The sequence below is a fragment of the Rana temporaria genome, chromosome 2 (genome assembly GCF_905171775.1).
Source record: "Rana temporaria chromosome 2, aRanTem1.1, whole genome shotgun sequence".
NCBI lineage: Eukaryota > Metazoa > Chordata > Amphibia > Anura > Ranidae > Rana > Rana temporaria.
Genome location: NC_053490.1, coordinates 104,351,965 through 104,376,859, shown reverse-complemented (window position 1 = coordinate 104,376,859; position 24,895 = coordinate 104,351,965). Strand labels below are relative to the sequence as shown.

Below are 24,895 nucleotides of genomic sequence, written 5' to 3'. Positions count from 1 at the left end.
AGCCCGGGGGCAGGGGGAGGATCGCAGGCTGTACTCAGCACCACTATACTGAGAGCCCAGCACTCCGATCACACACTGCACAGGAGGGGATGGCATCACCTATGTTAGAGGTAAGTGCTCCTTCTCCCTACTACAGGAGACCACACAGCTCAGGACTAGCACTCAACTATGTATACTATGAGGAGACATCACACACAGCATACCATGGAGTATGATACACTATGCATGCCCTATAAACAGACATGTACCCTGCATGGAGTATGTTAGACAGTGCATGGGGAGCTTAATGATGCCCAATGGCCAATGCACAGTATACCATGTCATGTACCCTGCATGGAGTTAGGTCATGTACCCTGCATGGAGTTAGGTCATGTACCCTGCATGGAGTATGTTAGACAATGCATGGGGTGCTTAATGATGCCCAATATACCATGTCATGTACTCTGTATGTGGCGTATGATAGATCAGTGTTTCTCAACTGCAGTCCTCAAGGCGTTCCAACAGGTCATGTTTTCAGGATTTCCCTCAGATAAAACAGCTGGGAAATCACCTGTGCAAAATAATGGCAAGCCTGAAAACATGACCTGTTGGGGCGCCTTGAGGACCGCAGTTTAGAAACACTGTGATAGACTATGCATGGGATTGCTTATTGATGCCCCATACACAGTATACCATGTCATCATGTAAACTGCTTGGGGTATTTTATACTGTGCGGGAAGTGTTTATTAATACCCAATACACAGTATACCATGTCATGTACTCTGCATGGAGTATTTTATACAATGCATAGGGTGTTTAATGATGCCCCATACAAAGTATACCATGTCATGTACTCTGCATGGAGTATTTTATACAATGATACCCCGTACACAGTATACTGTACCATGTCACATAGTCTACATGGAATACGAGATACCATTTATAGGGTGCTTTAATGATACCATGAAAACATCCAGGGTTTCTCAACTCCAGTCCTCAAGGCGCCCGAACAGGTCATGTTTTCAGGCTTTCCATTATTTTGCACAGGTGATTTGATCAGTTTCACTGCCTTAGTAACTACCACAGCCGTTTTATCTGAGGGAAATCATGAAAACATGACCTGTTGGGGCGCCTCGAGGACTGGAGTTGAGAAACACTGCATTATACCATGCCATGTAGTCTGCATGGAGTATGGTAGACTCCGCATTGGGTGTTTACTGTACCCTCATTTTTAGCGTATGCCATGTACTCTGGATGGGAAGAATAGACTCTCCATGGGGTATGATAATCTCTGGATAGTGTATGCATGCTGGGGGTGCTTTATAGCAGGTGAGTAAGGGATTAGTAGTTCTTGTCTAATCCTATGGACAGCACTGAATGTCTTCACATACCCACTGACCCCTTATTTTTAAATAAAAATTCTAGATCTAGTATAGTCGGGATTAAAGAAATGTATCCCATCTCTGCACTGAAATGCACTTTGATCTTTTTTGAGTGTTTTAGTGGGTTGAGATGTCCGTAAAAGTCACTGGAAAACAATGCATCATAACCCAAGTTCCATGCGTTTTCATGCATTGGCAAAAGTTATGAACAAACTTATCTACTGCGAAAAATGCAGAAAATACACAATAATAACGCATTCTCTGGATGGGGTGTGATAGACTAATGCCCTGTACACACGATCGGTTCGTCCGATGAAAACGTTCTGATGGATTTTTTCATCAGTTATCCGATGAAGCTGACTTTCATCAGTCTTACCTACACACCATCGGTTAAAAATCCGATCGCGTCAAACGCGGTGACGTAAAACACAACGTGCAGAGAAAAATGAAGTTCAATGCTTCCGAGCATGCGTCGACTTGATTCTGAGCATGCGTGGATTTTTGACCGATGGATTTCCCCACAGACGATCGTTTTTTTCTATCGTTTTTTTAACCATACGAAAAATTTAAAACAGGTTCTAATTTTTTTTCACCGATGGGGGGGAAACTGATGGGGCCCACACACAATCGGTTCGTCCGATGAAAACGGTCCATCGGTCAGTTTTCATCAGACGAACCGATCGTGTGTACAGGGCATTAGACTGTGGATGAGGTGTTTCATGATGCGCCATATAGGGGTTACCATGTCAAGTAGTAACAAAAATAGGGTACCCAACTTCTAATGTCCAAACTGTTGCTGCTAGCCCAGTACTATGAGAAAAAAAGGGGGAAGGAGACTCCCAGGGGCGTATACGCCGCTGAAAAAATTGTAGACTCTTGAATAAAGTTTTTATAAATGTATTTATTAATAAGTATCAAAAATTGTTGTACATAAAAGGATGAGGGAAAAATGGATCCAATACATACCATGTCAAGTAGTCTGCATGAGATATATAGACTCTGCTTGGGGAAGCGCATGGTGATGTGTAATAATACACCTGCCAAGTGCTACCAATAAAAAATGCATCTCTACGCACACACGAAGCTCTAAATAAGCCCTTAATAATTTGATGCCATCTTAGCGCCAGGAAGGTGACGGTACTGACTTATTGTGACCCTATACAATGACAGCTGTTGTCTTTAACCACTTGCTTACTGGGCACATATACCCCCCTCCTGCCCAGGTGAAATTTCAGCTTCCGGCACTGCGTCGCTTTAACTAACAATTGCGCGGTCGTGCGACGTGGCTCCCAAACAAAATTGACGTCCTTTTTCCCCCACAAATAGAGCTTTCTTTTGGTGGTATTTGATCGCCTGTGCGGTTTTTATTTTTTGCGCTATAAACAAAAAAGTGCGTCAATTTTGAAAAAAATACAATATTTTTTACTTGTTGCTATAATAAATATCCCGATTTAAAAAAAAAAACACACATTTTTTTTTTCTCAGTTTAGGCCGATACGTATTCTTCTACATATTTTTGGTAAAAAAAAAAAAATCGCAATAAGCGACTGGTTTGCGCAAAAGTTATAGCGCCTACAAAATAGGGGACAGAATTATTATTTTTTATTATTTTATTTTTTTACTAGAAATGGCGGCCATCTGCGGGGACTGGGACTGCGACGTTATGGCGGACACATCGGACACATTTTTGGCGCCATTCACATTTATACTGCGATCAGTGCTATAAATATGCACTAATTACAGTATAAATGTGACTGGCATTGAAGGGGTTAACACTAGGGGGTGAGGAAGGGGTTAAATGTATCCCTGCATTGTGTTCTAACTGTAGGTGGAGGGGGGTGACTGGGGGAGGTGACCGATCTGTGTCCCTATGTACAAGGGACACAGATTGGTCTCCTCTCCAGAGACAGCACCGATGTCTCTGTGTAAAACGGCAATGAGAGATGATCTCATATGTTTACATATGAGATCATCTCTCATTGGCCGCACAGATCGCATCGCAAACGGTCACTCTGATTGGCCGTTTGCGGCGATCTGTAATTGGCTGTGTCCAAGGGACACGGGCAACACAGAGTTTCCCCGCTGCGCGCTCTGGAGCGCGCACGGGGAACGTCTATTGACGTCCTGTTGGATTTTGGGATCCGCGCTGTAGCCGTCATTTGACTATAGCGCGGGTCCCAGGAGGTTAACAGTGCTGACTATCTGCATTGAAATGAATGGACCATGGGTCCGGCCTGATGTGAGTTCCTGGGGGCCCCCCCAGCAGATTAGCCGTGATTAAGCACCGACTGCAGCGTGAAACGCGTAAGCTGCTATCTCCACCATTCTGCTGTTTTTTGTAGTGTATTTGTATCTTTTTTAATTAAAGACAACCCAAGGTTTTTTTTGGAAGTGCGGCTGTCCATTCCTTTATCCCCCACTATTTGCCTTGTGCATTGCCGGCACTCCTGGTCTCCTGAGAAGCCTTTGATTAAAATGCATCCCATTCGCTTATATGTGAACCCACCCGAAATGAACCTTCGTTATGAGCAATACAAAAAGGTTGCCATTGCTGATTAGATTTTTGTTGTTAAAAAAAAAAATCTAAAGACTTTGAAGCTCTAATTGACTTCTGAAGTGCAGACATTTTTTAACATCCCTATGAGGCCCCAGGCAGCTGTCCTTATTTATTCTACCAGATATGATATAGTGATGAGTTCAAAGAAAGATTGCGTCTTTTAAAAATTGTTTGTACGCAGCGGGAGCTTTGGTCAACAAACAATTCGCTCCATTTTTCAAGGAGCCGATCGTTCTGTATGAGGTCTTCTGCACTCAATAACCATTTGTGTATGAAAGATAGTTTGAAACAATCGAACTTCTATGGAATTGGTCATTTTATTGTTATGTGCGTGGCTAGAATTAAGTTGGCCACTTACACACACATCAGTTTTTATACTTTTGGGTAGTGGAATTTACCTGTCATTCCCAGACAATTTGGATGATAATCAAAACTAAAGGGTCTGTATGTGATTACACAAATGCATTTCAGAAATCAGTAAAATTCTGCATGATCAATTGGGCTAAAAACGGATCAGTTTGTCAAAGACAAGTTAGCGAAAATCGAATGGTGTGTTTGTGTGTATGTATGTATGTGTGTGTGTGTGTGTGTATGTATGTATGTGTGTGTATGTATGTATGTATGTATATAAGTGTGTGTGTGTGTGTGTGTGTGTGTATATATATATATATATATATATATATATATATATATATATATATATACACATATACATACATACATACATACATACATACACACACACACACACACACACACACACACACACACACACACACACACAATTGTGTGTGTGTGTATGGGCAGTTAAGGATGATGTTACAGAGCAACCGTGTCAGACAGTTAACACACATAGGGCCAGATCCACGTAGAACGGCGTAATTTTAAGCAGGCGTAGCGTATCGTAGTTACGCTACGCCGCCGCTACTTTGACAGGCAAGTGCAGTATTCTCAAAGCAAAGTTGCGGCGGCGTAGCGTAAATAGGCCGGCGTAAGCCCGCCTAATTCAAATATGGAACATGTGGGCGTGTTTTATGCTAATGTATTGTGACCCCGCGTAAATGACGCTTTTTACGAACGGCGCATGTGCCGTCCGTGAAAGTATCCCAGTGCGCATGCTCCAAATTAACCCGCAAAAAGCCAATGCTTTCGACGTGAACGTAAATGACGCACAGCCCTATTCGCGAACGACTTACGTAATCGACGGAAAATTTGACGCTGGCCCGACGTCCATACTTAACATTGGCTGCGCCTCATATAGCAGGGGTAACTTTACGCCGGAAAAAGCCTAACGTAAACGGCGTATCTGTACTGCGACGGCCGGACGTACGTTCGTGAATTGGTGTATCTAGCTGATATACATATTCTAGGCGTAAATCAGCGTAAATCAGCGTACACGCCCCTAGCGGCCAGCGTAAATATGCAGTTAAGATACGACGGCGTATGCGACTTACGCCGTCGTATCTTAGCAAAATTCTGGCGTATCTTGTTTTCTTAATAAGGAAAAAAGATACGCTGGAGCATCCTAGAATTCACGCGGCGTATCAATAGATACGACCAGCGTAACTTCTTTGTGGATCTGGCCCATATTATATAGGACTGTTTCTGAAGGCGCCCCAACAGGTCATGTTTTCAGGATTTTCCTCAGATAAAACAGCTGTGGTAATTACTAAGGCAGTGAAACTGGTCAAATCACCTGTGCAAAATAATGTAAACCCTAATACCATGACCTGTTGGGGCGCCCTGAGGACTGGAGTTGAGAAACACTGGCATAGGACACTGTGAGTGATCATCTTCATGATCCTGTCTCGTAGCTGAATGCACAATTTTGTTATATTAAGCTGGCCATACACTGACAGATATTCATATGAACATCTTGTCGGCACAATCAATAATGCCATCCGAGATTTGATGAATGTTGTACTTCAACATTTAATTTCGTTTTTTTTTTTAAGATTTGGTATCAGAATGAATGGAATTTTCACGAACGCAAACCATATTCGTTGTCAGACATTTAAAAAAAAAAATTCCAGCCTGCTCCTTTAAATTTTCTCACCACTATGGTCTAAATTCTATATGATCCGACATAGGAGATCAAAACTTAAAACAAAAATCTAACAATGTATAGCAAGCTTTTCACATGGGATCATGTATTGGCAATTGAAATCCATACCTACTATTTTAAAAATCCTCTGCTAAATTGTTAGCCTGAACTTCTTTTTTTTTTTTTAATATGAATGTCATGGCATTTGTTGTATTTTAAACGTTTGCCTCTAAAGAAGTCAAGCATGGCATAAAAGGTACCCTAATAACACATAAGGTTAATGAAAGGAGAAATATTGCCTGATAAAAATACGCTTGCATTCCGTGTTTTCTTCTCGCCCCAAAAGCATTCATAATAAAAGCTTGTTTGAACTGCAGCATAGCTAGAGCAGTTACCTGGCTACATTTTTAAATGGACACTCTTCCATTTTTTTTATATGTATGTAATTATATATATATATATATATATATATATATTTATATTTATATATTGTATATGTGTGTGTGTGTGTGTGTATATATATATATATATATATATATATATATATATATATATATATATATATATATATTACCTGTGAGCACCTAATGAATTTGTTAGGGTTACCGCAAAATTTGCGGTAACACTAACAAATGCATTAGTGTTCACAGATACAGAATGCTAGTGATTGTTCACATACCTGCATGGAAATAATGCATGTGACGATGTAACCTTGCTGTGCAGCCTATTGTTCCAGCTTATCTAAAGTAACAACTGACAACATTCCTTTTAATGACACTGAGTAGGAAGTCAACTGGAATGATTACTTTCTACTACCCACCTTTATTTTAAATAATATATTTGATTAGTTCCAAAAAAAGGTTTAATAACGTTAAATAAACCAACCAGTAATATGTTCAGAAGTCATTTAGCATAGCTATACCAGTTGGCTACCTTGAAGGACAGGTATGTTTATAAATAGACAGGTAGTTCGCCCTCATTGTTCCTCCAGACCATTGGCAAACTGTAATTTTTATTTAAAAAAATAATAATATATTTAGAAATTCTAGCCTGTTTTTGAAATCTTTTCAACAGCTGTTTGTTTTACCTGAAATAACATTTGCTGCCACTTACACCAGGGTTCCATGGGACTCTAGGGTTCCTCCAGAAGTTGCTTGGGGTCCCTTGAGCAATGAACATGTTAAAGCGGAGGTTCACCCAAAAAACAAGTACCGTATTTATCGGCGTATACCGCGCACTTTTTTGCCCTGAAAATCAGGGCCAAATTGTGGGTGCGCGATATACACCGATACCCGCTTCCCGCACTGTGTTCGAACCACTGCACCGACATATACCGAGCGCAGTACACTCGGGTATAGTCGGGCAGGCTCGGCTACTCTCGCGGTCACGTCCTGTGCGTCCTGTACGTCCTTTACGCGAGAGGAGCCCGCCCGACTATACCCAAGTGTACTCCGCTCGGTATATGTCAGCGCAGTGGTTCGAACACATCGCGGGAAGCAGGGATCGAGCGGGGAGGACACCACGATGGCCGCAGAAGGATGCCAGACCGGACGAGGACGCGATGGACGACGGGCAAGACACCGACGAGGGGCATCCAAACTGTAAATATTTTTTTTTTGCAGGAATTTTTCTTTAAGTTAGGGGGTGCGCGCTATACGCCGAGGCGCGTTATAGCCCGATAAATACGATTACATTCTGTATACCTCAAACATGTACAGTATGCTGTTTGTTTGTTTTTTGGGGGTGTACATACGGTATTATCGCTATTTTTCACCTGGCTTCCAGATACTAGCTCCCGTTACTATGCAGTGGCGCAATGTCCTCTGGGACTTCGCCCAGATGATTGACGTGCCTGACAAAAACGTCCCCCCGGCGGAGAAGGCACGTCACGAGTTTCCGAAACTAGCCGAACTGCGAGTCAGCTCTATACGACGCTATACGGTGCCTGCGCACCGACTAGGAGCCGTGTAGAGCTGACTGCGCAGGCGCCGAGGGGGAAGTTTTTGTCAGGTATGTCAATCATCTGGGCGAAGTCCTAGAGGACATTGCGCCACTGCATAGGAACACCTACTCCCGCGGGAGCTAGTACCCGGAAGCCAGGTGAAAAATAGCGATAATACTGTATGTACACCCCCCCAAAAAAAAAACAGCATACTGTACATGTTTGAGGTATACAGAATGTAATGTTATATACTTGTTTTTGGGGTGAACCTCCGCTTTAACATGGACTGTAGTGCAAATCTGCAAAAAGCACTAAAACTGAATAGGTGTGAATCCAGCCTATAATGCCTTGTACACACGATCGGAACTTCTGATGAAAAAAGTCTGACGGAATTTTTTCATTGGATATTCCGACCGTGTGTGGGCCATCCATCGGACTTTTTTCCGTCGGAGTTTAGAAATGGAACATGTTTTATTTTTTTCTGATGAAAAAAAATCCTATCGGAAATTCCGATCGTCTATGTGGAACTCCGACCGAGGGAAAAAAACATGCATGCTCAGAATCGTCGACGCATGCTCAGAAGCATTGAAGTTCGTTTTTCTCGGCTCGTCGTAGTGTTTTACGTCACAGCGTTTTGGACGGTCGGAGATTGCTCTGACAGTGTGTATGCACGACAGCTTGAACGATGAAATTTTCCGTCGGAATTCCAGATTTTATCCCATTGGAAATTCCGATCGTGTGTACAGGGCATTAGGGAGTAATTTATCCGAATGTTCACAAGTGTGTAAGGAGCATTGTTCCCACTGACCATCACATTAACGTACCATGAGGTGTGTGTGTGTATATATATATATATACACACACACACCACACATACATTTTTTTTTTTTTATAACACTGCTTTTGTTTTCACAAATGACATAAACAATATGGGCCAGATTCACAGTGGAGATACGACGGCGTATCTGCTGATACACCGTCGTATCTCTGTTTCTATCTATGCGACTGATTCATAGAATCAGTTACGCATAGACAGCCAGAAGATCCGACAGGTGTAATTGTTTTACACTGTCGGATCTTAGGATGCAGTACCGCGGCCGCCGCTGGGGGGAGTTTGCGTCGTAAACCAGCGTCGAGTATGCAAATTAGGAGTTACGCAGATTCACGACGGATTTTCGCGTTCGCTACGTCGCCGCTAGTCTAGTTTCCCGTCGCAAAGTTAGTCGTCTTGGTTTAGGTGCCCTAACTTTAGTCAGCAAGCGTATTGCTTGCTGACTAAAGTCCGGCAAGGTCCGGCGCGGGAGCGCGCCTAATTTAAATGGCACACGCCCATTTAAATTGGCCCGCCTTGCGCCGGAGGCCGCCGGCGTAGGTTTTCATCGCAAGTGCTTGGTGAATCAGGCACTTGCGATGAAAAATTGCGGCGGTGTAACGTATCTACGATACGTTACGCCGCCGCTCTTCTATGTGAATCTGGCCCTATGTTTTTTTGCTGTGTTTCTAATGCTTATTGGATCTAAAGCAGTGGTTTGGTTATGCTGCGAAAACTGTGTCAACAATACAAAACAAGTCCAGTTATATGTGACCAAGAACTACTATTCTACACCAAGAGTTGGATAAATGAGAACCTTCAGAAATGTGTGGTTATTTTTTTTTACCAGCCACATTTAGGCTGGGTTCGCACTATTGCAGGTGGTTGCCACTGCGGGACCGCACCTGTTCCCGCACCGGCAGGCAAAAGCACGCTGCAGTTTGAGTGGCATAGTGGTGCCTTTAATCCTAATGGCACTCCCTATGCACTGGAAACCACAGAGCGATTTCTCCAAACTGGGTACCACATCGCACTTGTGGTTTCTGTTTTCAGAGAAGGTGCAGGGACCTTTTTCCTGCATGTTCAGGAGGCACAGCAGCCCATTCAAATGAATGGTCTGCCGTGCTTGCACAGCCGCACAAGTGTGAGCCTAGCCTTGGTCTTTGTTGGAAGCTCAGGTGACAACACAGGATATGGGGGGGGGGGGGGCGTTGTCACCCTATAACAGGAAATGATTGCACCAGGACTTTAATGGGAAGATCACTTAGGTATTGTTTTAATAACAGGGGTGCAAAGTTTGAAAGTTATTTGTGATATGTTAAAGCTGAATCCCAGGGATAGAATTGTTAATTTAAATATGTTCCTTCTTATCCTCAAAGGATCTAAAATACTAAAATACTGCTGCAAATACACATAGCCATTTCTGCAAGAATCCCTATGGCAGTGATGGCGAACCTTGGCACTCCAGCTGTTTTGGAACTACATTTCCCATGATACTCCACAACACTGCAGATTGCATGAGCATCATGGGAAATGTAGTTCCAAAACAGCTTGGGTGCCAAGGTTCGCCATCACTGCCCTATGGGCTTCCTGCAGAAAACTACAGAAGTGGGCGGAGACACGACCAGTCACCCTGCCCAAGGAGAAAGCGGCAGTAACTGGTCTTAATACAGGAAGCTCCTGCACAGAGGAAACGTTTCACACTGGATTACTGCACAGAACTGGAAGAATTGCACAAACCACTCCTAGATTCAAAAAAGAATACACATTCTTCTTTTCATTAGATGTTATTTTCTTTTTTGGAGTTCAGCTTTTATATGAAATTTAGTGATTGCATTTACATCTATACCTTAGGTGCCTCATTTAAAAAAAGCTTGTAAAGTTTATACAGCAACAACTATAAAACTGAGTTGGAGTACACAGACCCTGACTGGCATCAGGCTGCGGATGCATGGTGTGGAAGTTCTGTTCATTACTTCAGCTCCAGTAGAGTTAAAGTATCAAAGAGCTCCCCATCAGAGAATCCTGTCTCTCCTCTCAACCAGAAATGTGGACTCAGTGTGCGGATTTAACCAGAATGGGATTTTGGGTCCGGAAACAACAAAGTTTATTTTATTTTTTTCCCCCCCAAATCCTCAGAGGGGAATATATATTCCTAACTGTGGTTAGGAGAATTTTCAAAGGGAAGCACAAGAAAGAAGCCAGTTTAACCCAAGTGCTCCCAGAGATGAGAAGTTATGAATTAACTGCTTTAATTTTCTAATTTCAGAATGCCACAATATCTGTTACATTGCCAGGACTTCTGTAAAATGTGGCCACAATTCTGAGACATTTACTCCTTTTTTGTGCTGCTGGATTTCTGGCCAAGGGCAAAAGCTTTGTTGGTTATTCTGTGATGTTCTGTTCAAAGTCACATTGCCTTTTGTTGGTCTAAGTTCTCTTTAGTACTGAAACCGATGAGAGCGGTCTGATGGACCGTTTTCATCGGTCCAAACCAATCGTGTGTGGGCCCCATCGGTTATTTATCCATAGGTTAAAAAAAAAGTAATCTTGTTTTAAAAATCCAGAATCAAGTCGACGCATGCTTGGAAGCATCGAACTTAGTTTTTTTCAGCATGTCGTTGTGTTTTACGTCACCGCGTTCTGACACGATCGTTTTTTTAACCGATGGTGTGTAGGCACGACTGACCATCAGTCAGCCATATCGGTTAACCGATGAAAACGGTCCATCAGACCGTTTTCATCGGATGGACCGATCGTGTGTACAGGGCTTTACTCATAGCAGCCAGTCAATGATCCATTTTGATCAGTCCAGCTTTAATAGACTGCTAAAAGTTAAGGTGCTTCTAAAGGTAAACATTTTTTACAAAAATAACAAACATGTCATACTTAACTGCTCTGTGCAATGGTTTTGCACAGAGCAGCCCCAATCCTCCTCCTCTTCTTGGGGTCCCCCATCGGTGCTCCTGGCTTCTCTTCATCCAGTGCCCCATTGGAAGCTGCTTCCTATGGGGGAACTCTTGTGGACTCGCTCCCAAGCCCCGCTGCCTACGTCCATAGACACAGACAGCAGGGCACGACCCTGCCCCTGCTCCCCCAAGTCCCGTAGTGATGTGGGGCCAGAGGATGGAACTACCGCATTCAGTGGGGACATGGGTATCCAACATTGTTGGAAGTGGTATAAGCTGAAGGATCTGATTGAAGCTACAGTATCGCCCTCTAAAAAGTGATCCACCATGGATTGCTATGCAGAAAGGTGATCCCAGGTGGACAGGAGTCAGGAATAATGCAGGGAGATCTCTCTGTTGGAGAATCCAAGACCTGTTTAAAGAGCCTTCTTTTGGGAGGGCTTCCCTTTTTAATGTGGCTGATCTTCCAACAGAAGTTGTGAAAGCACTGTAGAAGTTATTCCTGGAAGCCGGAGGGAAACCCCAAAGGGCCTCATTGAAGGAGTCACCCAGTCTGAAATATTTATTAAGTTGCAGCAGTTGACCCAACAGCAGGGGTGGGGGTGGAGAAACAGCAGGGCACTGATCTACCCAGTGAATGGTTGTGCAGGGGGGAGTGTGTCGGCACAAGTCTGATCATTGGAGGACAGGCTGTATGTTCTCCCTGCACAGCCGGAAAACTAACCACGCTGGGATGGCTGTGCCCCCATGCCTAGTGGACTGGCAGGATCACCAGGCATTTCACACAAAGGAAGCAATAAATGGAGAACATGATACTTTTTAACACAAGCACTAAGGATGAGCTCCGGCGTGTTCGCACAGTCCATGTGCAGAGCCCACCAGCAAGTCGGCACCACGCTGCGCTAATCGTAGGCAGGGAGACATTTCCCGATCTCTGCAGCCACGCATGGGACAATGTCTCCCTGTCTGTGATTAGCACAGTGCGGTGCCGACTTCGTGGCGGGCTCTGCACATGGACCGTGTGAACACGCCGGAGCTCATCCTTAACAAGCACATGGTACAACAGGCACATATCAGGAATATGATGTGTTGGGGTATCATAATCTTTAAGCTGGCCATAAATGGGTAGATTTTAATCATTCAGCTAGTGGGCAGAATAAAAAAATAAATAAATAAATAACTATTCCTCCATCAACACAAATGAGATGAAAGGAGTCTACCCGCTGGGACATTGCATTTTGTTAGAGGGACCCAGTGCTATCAGAATCGCACTGATCAGCATGTAGAAAAAATTGGTTGCAGACATTAATCAAAAGTTTTCCAACTTGTCCTTTTGGACAGATTCGGTTTAAGGATCAACTTCTGTTGAACAGGGAAGGTTATGGACCAGATTCTGAAAGGACTTACGACGGCGCAGCGCCATGTACGCCGTCGTAAGTCCTAATCCGACCCGTCGTATCTATGTGCCTGATTCTTAGAATCAGTTACGCATAGATATCCATTAGATCCGACAGGCGTAAGTCTCTTACGCCGTTGGATCTTAACTGCATTTTTTTTGACCGCTAGGAAGCGCTTCCGTCGAATTCCGCGTCGAGTATGCAAATTAGCTAGATACGCGAATTCCCAAACGTACGCGCGGCGGACGCAGTAAAGATACGCCGTTTACGTTATGCTTTTCCCGGCGTAATGTTGCCCCTGCTATATGAGGCATTAATGCGGCGTACCAATGTTAAGTATGGCCGTCGTTCCCGCGTCGAAATTTTAAAAAGTTACGTCGTTTGCATAAGTCGTCTGTGAATGGGGCTGGACGTCATTCGCGTTCACGTCGAAACCAATGACGTCCTTGCGGCGTACTTTGGAGCAATGCACACTGGGAAATTCCATGGACGGCGCATGCACCGTTCCGCAAAAACGTCAATCACGTCGGGTCACAGTAGTTTTACATAAAACACGCCCCCCTGATCCAAATTTGAATTAGGCGGGCTTACGCCGGCCGATTTACGCTACGCCGCCGCAACTTTCGGAGCAAGTGCTTTGAGAATACAGCACTTGCCCGTCTAAGTTGCGGAGGCGTAACGTAAAGCGGATACGTTACGCCCGCACAAAATTATGCCGCTGGACGAGAATCTGGCCCTATCTGTCCAGGTCCAGCTTTAATATTCACTCAAAGAAAAACTAGGAGCAAGAAAACCCGAAGAAATCCTTTAGGATCTTTAATGGTTAAACAGGATCTGAGTTCCGTTTATTTGTAGGGGATATTTTTAAATTCGCACTATGAGACTAAGGTGGAGATACGTTTTGGGTGGGATCATAAAATATTAAAAATAAATTGTATAAACCCAGAAAGGACATGCTTCAAATTCTGTGGATAATAAGCAGCCTCAGACGCTGGCTTAGCAAATATTAGCCCGCGCTTTGAGGTCAATAAACCCCAGAAATTTGTTGCTAATGTTATTTGTGGAACACCTATATATAGGATGGTATTCTTTCATTCTTGTAAACAGCGTGTAGTAACCTAATAGGACAAATAGATGTTCTTGGTTCAGCACTGACAGTGCCCTCACACATTTACACCAACGCTTTTGTATACAGGGCACGGTGGAACTCTTTTATTTAGATATCTAAGCCAAGTTTACATTTTTTGTTTTCTGTTTGTCTAGAGACTTGATTCTGGCTCTGCCACGTTGGATCAATACTTGCCTGCAAATAGTCCGAATATAGACCATTAGGTTTGTTAAACAAAAATAAAAGTGTAATGTAACGTATGTTCTGTTAGAGTATAAATATATCACCTTCTGTTCTATTTCAGTGACTTCAAATTGTGTTAATGCTGAAGTCTAGGTAAATATACACATTTAGTGGTTCTAAAGCCTTAACATTTTTTACCATCTAATGCATTCCCTGCATTAGGGTAAAAAATGTTTAGGTATTCGTATCGCTCCCTCACCCCCATTCTCACTTGAGTTCTCAGTTGATCCAGCCTTGTGCCCAGCGTCTGTGTCTATGGACACAGGCAGCACGGTTCAGGATCGAGCCTGTAGGCGTGCTACCATAGGAAGTGGCTTCCTATGGTGGCTTGCCAAATAGAGGAGGAACAAAGGAGCGCTGGCAGGGGACCCCAGAAGTGGAGGATCAGGGATGTTCTGTCCAATTATAGAGCAGGTAAGTGTAGCAAGGTCTTTTACCTCAGTGGTCATCAACCCTGTCCTCAGGGCCCACTAATAGGCCAGATTTTATGTATCTCCTTGGGGAGATGCAGACTAGAATACTGCAATCACTAAGCGGCAAATGATATCACCTGTGATGTATTTCAGTTATCTTGCAAAACTGGCCTGTAAGGCCGCGTACACTCGGACGGACAAAACCGATGAGAATGGACCGAGGTTCAGTTTCATCGGTCCAAACCGACCGCGTGTATAGCCCATCGGTCTGTTGTCCTTCGGTCCAAAATTTTAAAACATGCTTCAAAATCGGACCGATGGCCTGCTGCCCGATCAGTCCAAACCGATGGTTAGTACAGAAAGCATCGGTTCATAACCCACGCATGCTCAGAATCAAGTCGACGTATGCTTGGAAGCATTGAACTTTGTTTTATTCAGCACGTCATGTGTTTGACGTCACCGCGTTCTGACCCGATCGTTTTTTGGAACGATGGTGTGTACACACTTCAGACCATCAGGCCACTTCAGTGGTGAACCGATGGAAATGGCCCTTCGGACCATTCTCATCGGTTTGGAACGACCGTGTGTACGCGGCCTTAGTGGGCCCTGAGGATAGGGTTGATGACCACTGTTTTACCTCTTTTGGTCTGAGGACCTCCAAGGCCAAAGATAGCTGACATCCTTCAATATGTAGTGGGTTGTGAGGCACAGTGGGTGCAAAGATGGTGAAAGTCATTGGGCGCCAGACACTTGGATGTAAAAGATTTAATTTCTTGAGTCCTTTTTTATATATTTTGGGGGGAAATAGGGTTAGGACCAGGACACCCTTAGATAGTTGCGGAGTCCAATAGGAGAAAAGCCCCAGCAAGGTGCCACTTCTGCACATGCAGGATTGACATCTCCTATGATAACAGTCCTTTAACAGTTCCTAACTCAAACGTAATAGTTCTTTCAGCTCCACTACAACTGCTCATTGTAGTTTTTCAATACTGAGCTCCCGGTCTCTCACTAGACCCTCTGATTCACTGACTCTGAATCTCTTGAGCTCCTCCAAGGTTTGTGGTGGTATCCCCTCAAGCGTCACCCCCTCTTCTTCTCGGCTTGACACACAAGGCTGCTCTGCAAGTGTCTTCTCCGCTGGTTGGGTCCCTGACTTGATCACCGCCTCAAGTTTCCCAATTATCCACCATGCCCTTCAGTGAGAATATGGTTACGGTACTTGTTCAGTTACTCACTGTGGTCCCTGGTAAAGGCGATTGGACCCTTCATGGCGACAGCTTCACTTCTACCTCCGACCATGACAGGTTCTTCCGGCTGGCAGGACCCTCACTTTTGGTTGAACTGCAAGCCGCAGCCCCAACCCTGTGCTGCTTTCTTTACTACTGGTTGGGCCCTCACACATCCTGGCAGCCAGATGCCCCCGGGATAGGCCTAATCTCTGGCCTAGCAGCCTGGGGCAGACGACACACATCTAGCCAGACGGCAGTCCGGGTGGCACAGAACACAGATCGCCGGACCTTATCCGAATATATAGGCTCTCCCAGCAGGCCAAGGGATTAAAGAAAACCCCTGGTTGGACATAACCTGACCTTGGGTTGCCATTCTCGTATCTAGTACCACCTAGTGGTAGAAGAGAAAAGTGCAACAAGGCCAAACTTGGAGAGAAATCAATAGATCCCTATCAATCGAACAAGATATCTGCTCTTGGCAAGTAAATTTATGAGGAGCTCCCTGACTAAATTCCAGGGTGCTACATGAGTATAACATGTTGATATTTAAAAAAAAAAGAATTGTACTTTACAACCACTTTAAATCCAGTTATGTATACATTTATTGAAAGAAGAATTGCATTTTGTCTTCAAATACAGCTAATAAAGGGGTTGTAAAGGCAGGAGGGTTTTTTTTTTTTTTAAACTTAATGCCCTACCTCAACACTTACCTGAGGTCTCTCTCTATCTAGCGATGTCTCAGCTGTCCGAGGTCCTCTTTCCTGATTGGCTGAGACCCAGCAGCGATGCCATTGGTTAGCTGACTGATTGACAGTAGCAGGAGCCAATCAGTGGAGAGAGGGGGCAGGGTGGGGCCAAGTCAGGGCTCCATGTCCGAATAGACACAGGGAGCTGTGAGTCGGCTCGGGTGCCCCCCCCCCATAGCAAGCTGCTTGCTGTGGGGGCACTCAAATATAGAGACCCCACTGTTGCCGTTTATATTTGATCAGCAATGTTTTTCATTGTTCAATGCAAGTGTCTCTACCTACATTAAATACCCTTTGCCTACTATATTACGCTATGTCCTTCTCCTTTTTCCTCTTTCCAACGTCATCCGGTTCTGTTGTTTGACCTCCGGTGGGTTACTGCCCACAAGCACCTACATCTGCCCACCCTGGGCATATCTGATTGATGTGTTGGATGTCGTATGTTTTTTTTTTTTTGAAAAATTATTTTTATAGATGTCGTATGTTTATTGCACGTGAAGATTTGGTCTTACAGCGTTTATATCAAGCTTTGTTGACCCTTTTGAATGTATGTTCCTCAGGGTTCAACATTTCCGGTAAGCCTTTTTCTAATTGGTGGCAGCCTTTTCACAGTGTGCGTCACGTTCAGATTGTGGGAACATCAGAACTTTTTGCTTCTATTGGACTGTCCATCATTTTACATTGGAGATTTTTTATTACACATTTTTTCTTCACAAAAGTTTATTAACCACTTAAGGACCGCCTCTTGCACATATACGTCGGCAGAATGGCACGGCTGGGCACAGGCACGTAACTGTACATTGCCTTTAATAGCCCAGCTGTGGGTCGCGCGTGTGCGCGAAACGGTCCGAAGCTGCGGGACCCGCGGACCCGATCGCCGCTGATGTCCCGCGATCGGTCACAGGAGCTGAAGAACGGGGAGAGGCAGTGACACTGATCGTCTATTCCCTGATATAGGGAAAGACGATCAGTGACGTTACGCAAAGAGCCACACCCCCCTACAGTAAGAATCACTCCCTTAGGGCACACCTAACCCCTTAGCGCCACCTGGTTAACCCCTTCACTGCTATTGTCATTTTTACAGTAATCGGTGCATTTTTATAGCACTTTTCGCTGTGAAAATGACAATGGTCCCAAAAAAGTGTCCGATGTGTCCGCCATAATGTCGCATTCACGAAAAAAAACGTTGATCGCCGCCATTACCTGTAAAAAAAAAAAATTATTAATAAAAATGCCATAAAACTATCCCCTAGTTTGTAAACGCTATAACTTTTGCGCAAACCAATCAATAAACGATTATTACAATTTATTTTTATTTTTATTTTTACCAAAAATAAGTAGAAGAATACGTATCGGCCTAAACTGAGGACATTTTTTTTTTTTATATATATCTTTTGGGGACATTTATTATAGCAAAAAGTAAAAAATATTGAATTTTTTTCAAAATTGTCGCTCCATTTTTGTTTATAGCGCACAAAATAAAAACCGCAGAGGTGATCAAATACCACCAAAAGAAAGTTCTATTTGTGGGAAAAAAAGGCCGCCAATTTTGTATGGGAGCCACGACCGCGCAATTGTCAGTTAAAGCGACACAGTGTGGAATCGCAAAAAGGGGCAAGGTCCTTAACCTGCATAATGGTCCGGGTCTTAAGTAGTTAACAGAGTCACAAATATTTCTGGAGAAACGGTTCACGTTTCTACTTGGCTAAAATTTGTAACATCCGAGGTAAAATTAATGGTTGGTATCCTTGGTCCTCTTTTTGCTCAAGAACTAAAAGTTCCACCATGTTCTGATAGACAGAGGTTGTCAACCACAACAGGGCTGTAGGTTGTGCCCAAAGTAAGTGGCTGCAGATTCATTTCACCTTGAAGATTTTAGCACTTGCCTATTAAGCTGGTTAAACATGGAGCCAATTTCAGCCCGTTCCTAATGAACTGTCTGAACTTCACTCCATGGGTGGCCCTGTTGGCTCCTTCCTGCCTCACATCCTTTGATTAAAAAAATCAAGAAACCTGCGTTATGGTGTTCACTAGTTCCTATTAAGCCTCACATATATGTCTCTTTTATTGCAGCGTGCAAGGATAGTTTGGTGCTCTACCAAGTGATCTTCTTTCTTTGTTTGTTTTTTTAAATCAATTAAAGGGGTTGTAAAGGTTTGTTTTTTTATTTTCTAAATAGGTTCCTTTAAGCTAGTGCATTGTTGGTTCACTAACCATTTCCTTTGATTTTTTGATTTTTTTTCCTTCTAAATGTTTTTTTTTCTTTGTCTGAATTTCTCACTTCCTGTTCCTCCTCAGTAAGCTTGCCCCCATCATCCGAACCGTTCTGGCTGGGGGTTAGTCAGCGTGCTTGCTTCCTCCCTTGGGACTACATCCTTGCGGGGAGACGCTGTGTTCTTTACAACCCCTTTAATAAAACAAATATATACCCTCTTTCACACTGAGGCACTGTAGCGCTAAAAATAGCACCTGCAAAGCGCCCTGTAAAAAAGTCACTCCTTTCACTCCCTCTGGCTTTCACACTGGAGCGGTGCTCTGGCAGGACGGTAAAAAACAGTCCTGCTTGCTGCATCTTTGAGGCGCTGTAAGAGCGGTGAATACACCGCTCCTAATAAGCCACTGCCGAATGAAATCAATGTGAAGCTCCGGGAAAAAAGCGCCGCTGTAGGCTTTTAAGCCTTTTTCGGCCTCTAGTGAGGGTTAAAAGTGCCCCGCTAGCGGCCGAATGGCACCGCTAAAAATGTTTTTTGGGTTAAAGTATATCAATATTAGAGTTTATGTTGTTGTTATTATTATTATTATTACTTGTATGATCATTATAATAATAATGAGTATTATATCATTAGTGGTGATGCATTATTGTTATCACTACTATTGATCTCTAATCATTATAATCAATAGATATACATGTATTGGTCTGATGTTTGCGATTGGCTCTGCATCAATTTGCGGGGCCACCGCATTATATCATACCAACATCAAACCTTGTTACGGACAATACACTGTTTATCTCAATTATTAAATGCACAAGACACGCCTCATTTAAAGTCCCACCAATTCCCCCCCCCCTTTTTTTCCAATAAAAAAGCTGCGCTTTACCACCGACGCCCCCACCGCCCCAGTGTGAAAGGGCTCTGACACTAAAAAATCAAGGAACCGGGCAAAAAACTGTTGACTGAACAGCTCCTGCTTCCAGTCAGATGCAGGGACTGTTTGGTTATGTTAACGGCTATTAGAATACAATGGCTGCATTGGGAGATATGTCCATCTGCGCTGTTTAGTTGCGCTGTGTATGGCCAGCTTTAGTTACTTTATGTGAAGAGCTAATATCACTGTTGCCTAGTACCCACGGGCCGAATGTCAGGAGACAGCAGCTGGTTCAATAAAAACCATCCGAAATTTGACCCTCTCAGCCAATGGCTTAGTGTTCTGGCGGAGGGACAGCTCAGCCGGGGAGATTGCTGTAATAACGTTGGATTGTTAGTACAGCAGCTCCGACTGGAGTTGTCAGCGGGTTGAAGGGAAAAAAAAAACTGTTAGGCCCTGTACACACGACCGAACATGTCTGCTGAAACTGGTCCGCAGATCAGTTTCAGCGGACAGATCCGACCGTGTGTACAGCCTAGCAGACAGGTTTCCAGCAGACAAAAGTTTTAAAGCATGCTTTAAAACTTGTCGGCTGGAAACCCGTCCGTCCGACATGTCCGCTGGTTAGTACACAACCAGCGGACAGAAATCTCCCGCATGCGTCGAATAGATTCGACGCATTCGTGGAAGTATTTTACTTCCTGGTTTGGTGACGTGGCGGCGTCAACTTCACCGCCACGCCACCGCGCTGTCTGTCCGCGGGGATTTCGGTTTGATGGTGTTTACAACCATCAGACCGAAATCTCCGAGCGGACATGTCCGATGAAAACGGTCCGCGGACCGTTTTCATCGGACATGTTTGCCCGTGTGTACGAGGCCTGAGTGTGTACCAAGCTTTAATCAGAGCAGGGCTGATACAAGATTACAGTGGCAGGGCAAGCTGCTGTGAAATCTGGAATTGACCCCTATCATGGAGAGGCTGGGGCTATAAAAGTTAACTAGACAGAGGGATGAGAGTCAATACATAACTGACTAATAAAGGATATGGTCGCAGGAGTATGTACAGTGTATCGCAAGTAAAATAAATAACCCAGCACTCGGTTGTGCAATAATAAATAATTGCGCTCCCTGTTGGGGAAATTTATTCCATTTATGGGTACATACTGTATATGTAAAAAAACGTGTGTGTGTATGTGTGTAAATAATACAAAAAAATTGTGTGTGTGTATGATATATATATATATATATATATATATATATATATATATATATATATATATAATTGTATTTATTTTATTACCTGCTAGGTCAGTGTTAAACTATTTCTGCTAATGTAGTCTGTGGACTGTGGTAGCAGTTGTTTAGCAGAGCTTACCCCTGAGACACTGAATACTTGTACATACAGAGACACTTCTGTGTGAATTCTAACCATAAAACAAGTATATGCCACAGTGTCTAAACCCAAGTGACCAAAAGCACAGCCATCAAACATTACAGAATATTACCTCTGTAAACAAAGTACATGGTGGTTCTATTGGATTTTCCATGGATAACAAATACGGTGCATCCATAAATCCATGTTTAGTAGACCATGTGATGGAAAATGAAATTTAGATGAAATCCAAGTTCTATCTATGGTTGTAAGGACCTTCTACATCAAGCCACACCCACGTTTAGCGAAATTGTGCTACCTTCGTAAAAATATTATTCCATTGCTATGTTCTTGTAATCTGAACATTTGAGTTTCTAGTGTGGATGACCTGCACTATTGCTTCAGAGCGTATGCAGAGATTTCCCTATTTAGATAAATCTACAACGCAGTCAAAATTGGGCAATTATGCATGATCCATAACTTTATTTACTCATTTTCAAAGAGCATGTAGTAAGAGGGTAATGGTATTAATGGTTCCATGTTTGCCATCTAAACCACACAATTCAATGCCCATACACGGAGACTTTGTTTGGGACAGATAAAGGCAAATACCTAGCTACATTAGTACACAGATTTATTTATTTTTTTCACTCGTCTTGCGGTGCTCATGGCGGACCAAAGAGACCCCTTATTTTTATCTATTTAGTCTGGTATTTCGGACATTGACTGCTATGCCTGGTATTTATGTTCATAATAGGAATTATATTTTTCTTTTTCAGGAAGAAGCCCGATATGTATCCAGTCCTCTAGCAATGCTAACTGCTGCCTGCAATAAGTTTGGAGGTTCAAGTCCTATTAGAGATCATCAACCATCATTGAAATCTGGACCAAAAAAGTCTTATAGTCCTATAAATGACTTTAGTGCAACTAAACTGATGGGGGACGGATACTCTTCTACGTACTTGGGAGGAAGCAATTTAATGGCACAATGTGGGACACCACCTGCTCCTTCAAGTTATGGTGGTGACTACACCTCCTTTTCCCATTCATTCTCTTCTTCAGGATGCCAGGAGCCCAAGAGTCTTTCAACAGCTGAGTGTGTTCCAGGAGTATATACCTCTCTAGATGTAGGACATCCCTACAGCTCATGGTACAAAACCGGAATCCATCATCCTGGGATCTCTGGTTCACCCACTGGAACAGGAGGCTCTTGGTGGGATATGCATCCTAATAGCAACTGGCTCAGCAACCAGACACAGCCAGATGGGTTAGCTGCATCTATGCCACCTGTGACAAGCCCAGCAGGTATGAGCAACCAGTACACTGCTGAATACACCACATTGACACCTGCCACGTATCCAAATGTGGGATTTCCATCCATATCTCCTTCATCCAGTCCCTCCCCATCGGCTCATATTCTATCACAATCTCAGCACTCACTGGGCCCAGATATGTACAAGCCAAAACTTCTTACTTCTAGTCCATTGCTTGAGGCTCCAGGTCCAATGAAGCCTCAAAGAGCCTCATCCTATGGGAATACTGGACGTCCATCATGTGACTGCCCAAATTGCCAAGAACTAGAGAGGTTAGGAGCTTCTGCAGCAGGGCTGAAGAGAAAACCTGTACATAGCTGTCATATTCCAGGCTGTGGTAAGGTCTATGGCAAAGCATCTCATCTTAAGGCTCACCTTCGTTGGCATACAGGAGAAAGGCCATTCGTCTGCAACTGGCTATTCTGTGGAAAACGCTTCACACGCAGTGATGAGCTTGAGCGTCATGTGCGCACCCACACTCGTGAGAAAAAATTCACATGTCCTCTCTGTTCAAAAAGATTTACACGCAGTGATCACCTAAGCAAGCATCAGCGGAGTCATGCTGAGCAAAATGGAACAAAGGAAGGTGGTGTTCAGGGTGATGGTGGTGTAGGAGCTGTAGAAGGAGCAAGAGAAGAAGGATCAGTGGCAACAGAAGGATCCCCTGTTGGCTCTACCCAGGAGAGATCATCTAGTAGTCCTGGACAAGGAGGTTTGTTGGAGATATGAGGACAGTAGCTGAAGAAATTCAAATTCCTATTGTTGGAATTTCAAGAACTGTCCAAACAGTCCAAAGCGATCAGACCCATCAGGGTGAAGATCCATTAAATACTGTAACTGCAGTTGGGTCCAAAACGTGTATGACAAGTCTGTTGTATGGCAAAGTAGACAAGTGACTAAAGATACATTTTTATCAGGAAGGACTAACAAGCGTGAAAATTTTGTAGATCAGAAATGGCTCCCTTTTTAAATTAGAGAAAAGTAGTTGAAACAGAGATGGTTGTGAATATAAGATCAATATTTCAAAAGTATGAAGGAAGCCCATCAACATGATGCCTTTCCCTCCTAGACAATTTCGGTTGTACTTTTCTTCTGCCAGTGTTAAATGTTTTGAAGAATTTTATTGATACAGATGATGTCTACCTCTCGGCGTTCATGAAAAGTTTTCTGCTAGCCTGTTAAAATGCACAATGGTGAAGCAATGGAATGGAGACCTTCCAAAAGAGCCCAGACTAATGTAACCACAACAGGACAATCTTTTTATTCTTATTCCACTAATTTGTTTGTTGGTGCTGTTATGTATGTTGCACTTTTCAATTAATATTGTTATAATCCATAGGTTTTTTTTTTGTTGTTTTATGTCGCAGTAGGTTAAGTCATCATTTTTTTTAAATATTAAAAAGCTAAAATTGTATAGGCACATATGTATATGTGCATACAAGCTGATATTTTTTTAGTATTTCTAATTATTATATCTTGATATTTATTAAAACAATGTACAAAGGAAACTTGTTGCCTATAATGTGGTACTGAATTTTAGTCGTCCCTTATCAACACTCTTCATCACACTGTTAATCTGTAGGAGCAAAAAGCGTGTGTCCCATGTAACCTCCATGTTGCTCTGTTTTGACCTTGTACTGGGCCAATGCATCTCACCCCTACCCCTACCTGACAGTAATTGGAACTGGCAATTGGTTGCTCTGAAACAGCATTGCACTGGTAGAGGAAAGGCAAGCAGAGAAAAATGAAGGCAGAATTGGGCCCTATGGAAAAAATGGCAGCTTCCTTCCCGTTACCTCTCTATTGATAGGATTCCAATAGGCAAAACAACTAAACAAATTGACATTTTCTGTACTGACATGGACCCCATCAGACACCAAATACCTTCAGGTGCATTCTTACTGGAAAGTGACAGCCAGAACCCGTTTTGACCAGATAGATTTTTTTTTTTTTTTTGCAGGAGCATGATAGGTGAGTATGTACGTTTTCGGCAACTGAAGGTTCAGTTTGCATAAAACTGATATTTTGGCTGCGGATAATGACAGGTGCCCGTTGGTGACTCAAGGTGCATGATTTATTTTTCTGGTTCTACCCTTACCTTCCACTCCATAGAGTCTCACTGCTAAATTGTCTATGATTAAAATTCCAGTACAGAAAATGATGTTCAGAACAAGTATCTTGTCGACAGAATCTGCCTTCCTACTCAAATGAATTACAAATCAGTTTTGGATGTACTGATCCTTTACATAAAACCTGTCATGGGGGGGGGGGGGCGGGGGGGAACTTGGACAGTGCCATTACTGGCATCTACTTGTAAAAATGTTAGTTGCCAGGGTTTCTTACCGACCCTTTGGCTTTAATAC

General features: G+C 43.3%; 1 protein-coding gene across 1 annotated transcript; it reads left to right on the top strand.

Annotated features, from left to right (window-relative positions):
- Positions 1-24,602, top strand: SP7 (Sp7 transcription factor). Its single transcript, XM_040340692.1, has 2 exons — positions 1-110; positions 21,999-24,602. Exons 1-2 carry the CDS (start codon positions 90-92, stop codon positions 23,259-23,261), a joined length of 1,284 nt encoding a protein of 427 aa, XP_040196626.1. The 5' UTR covers positions 1-89; the 3' UTR covers positions 23,262-24,602.
- The last annotated feature ends 293 nt before the right edge of the window (positions 24,603-24,895 follow it).

Coding starts and splice junctions, on each gene's coding strand:
- SP7 (XM_040340692.1), top strand. CDS start 90: ATGGCATCACCTATGTTAGAG. Junction 111..21,998: donor TGGCATCACCTATGTTAGAG/GTAAGTGCTCCT, acceptor TTTCTTTTTCAG/GAAGAAGCCCGATATGTATC.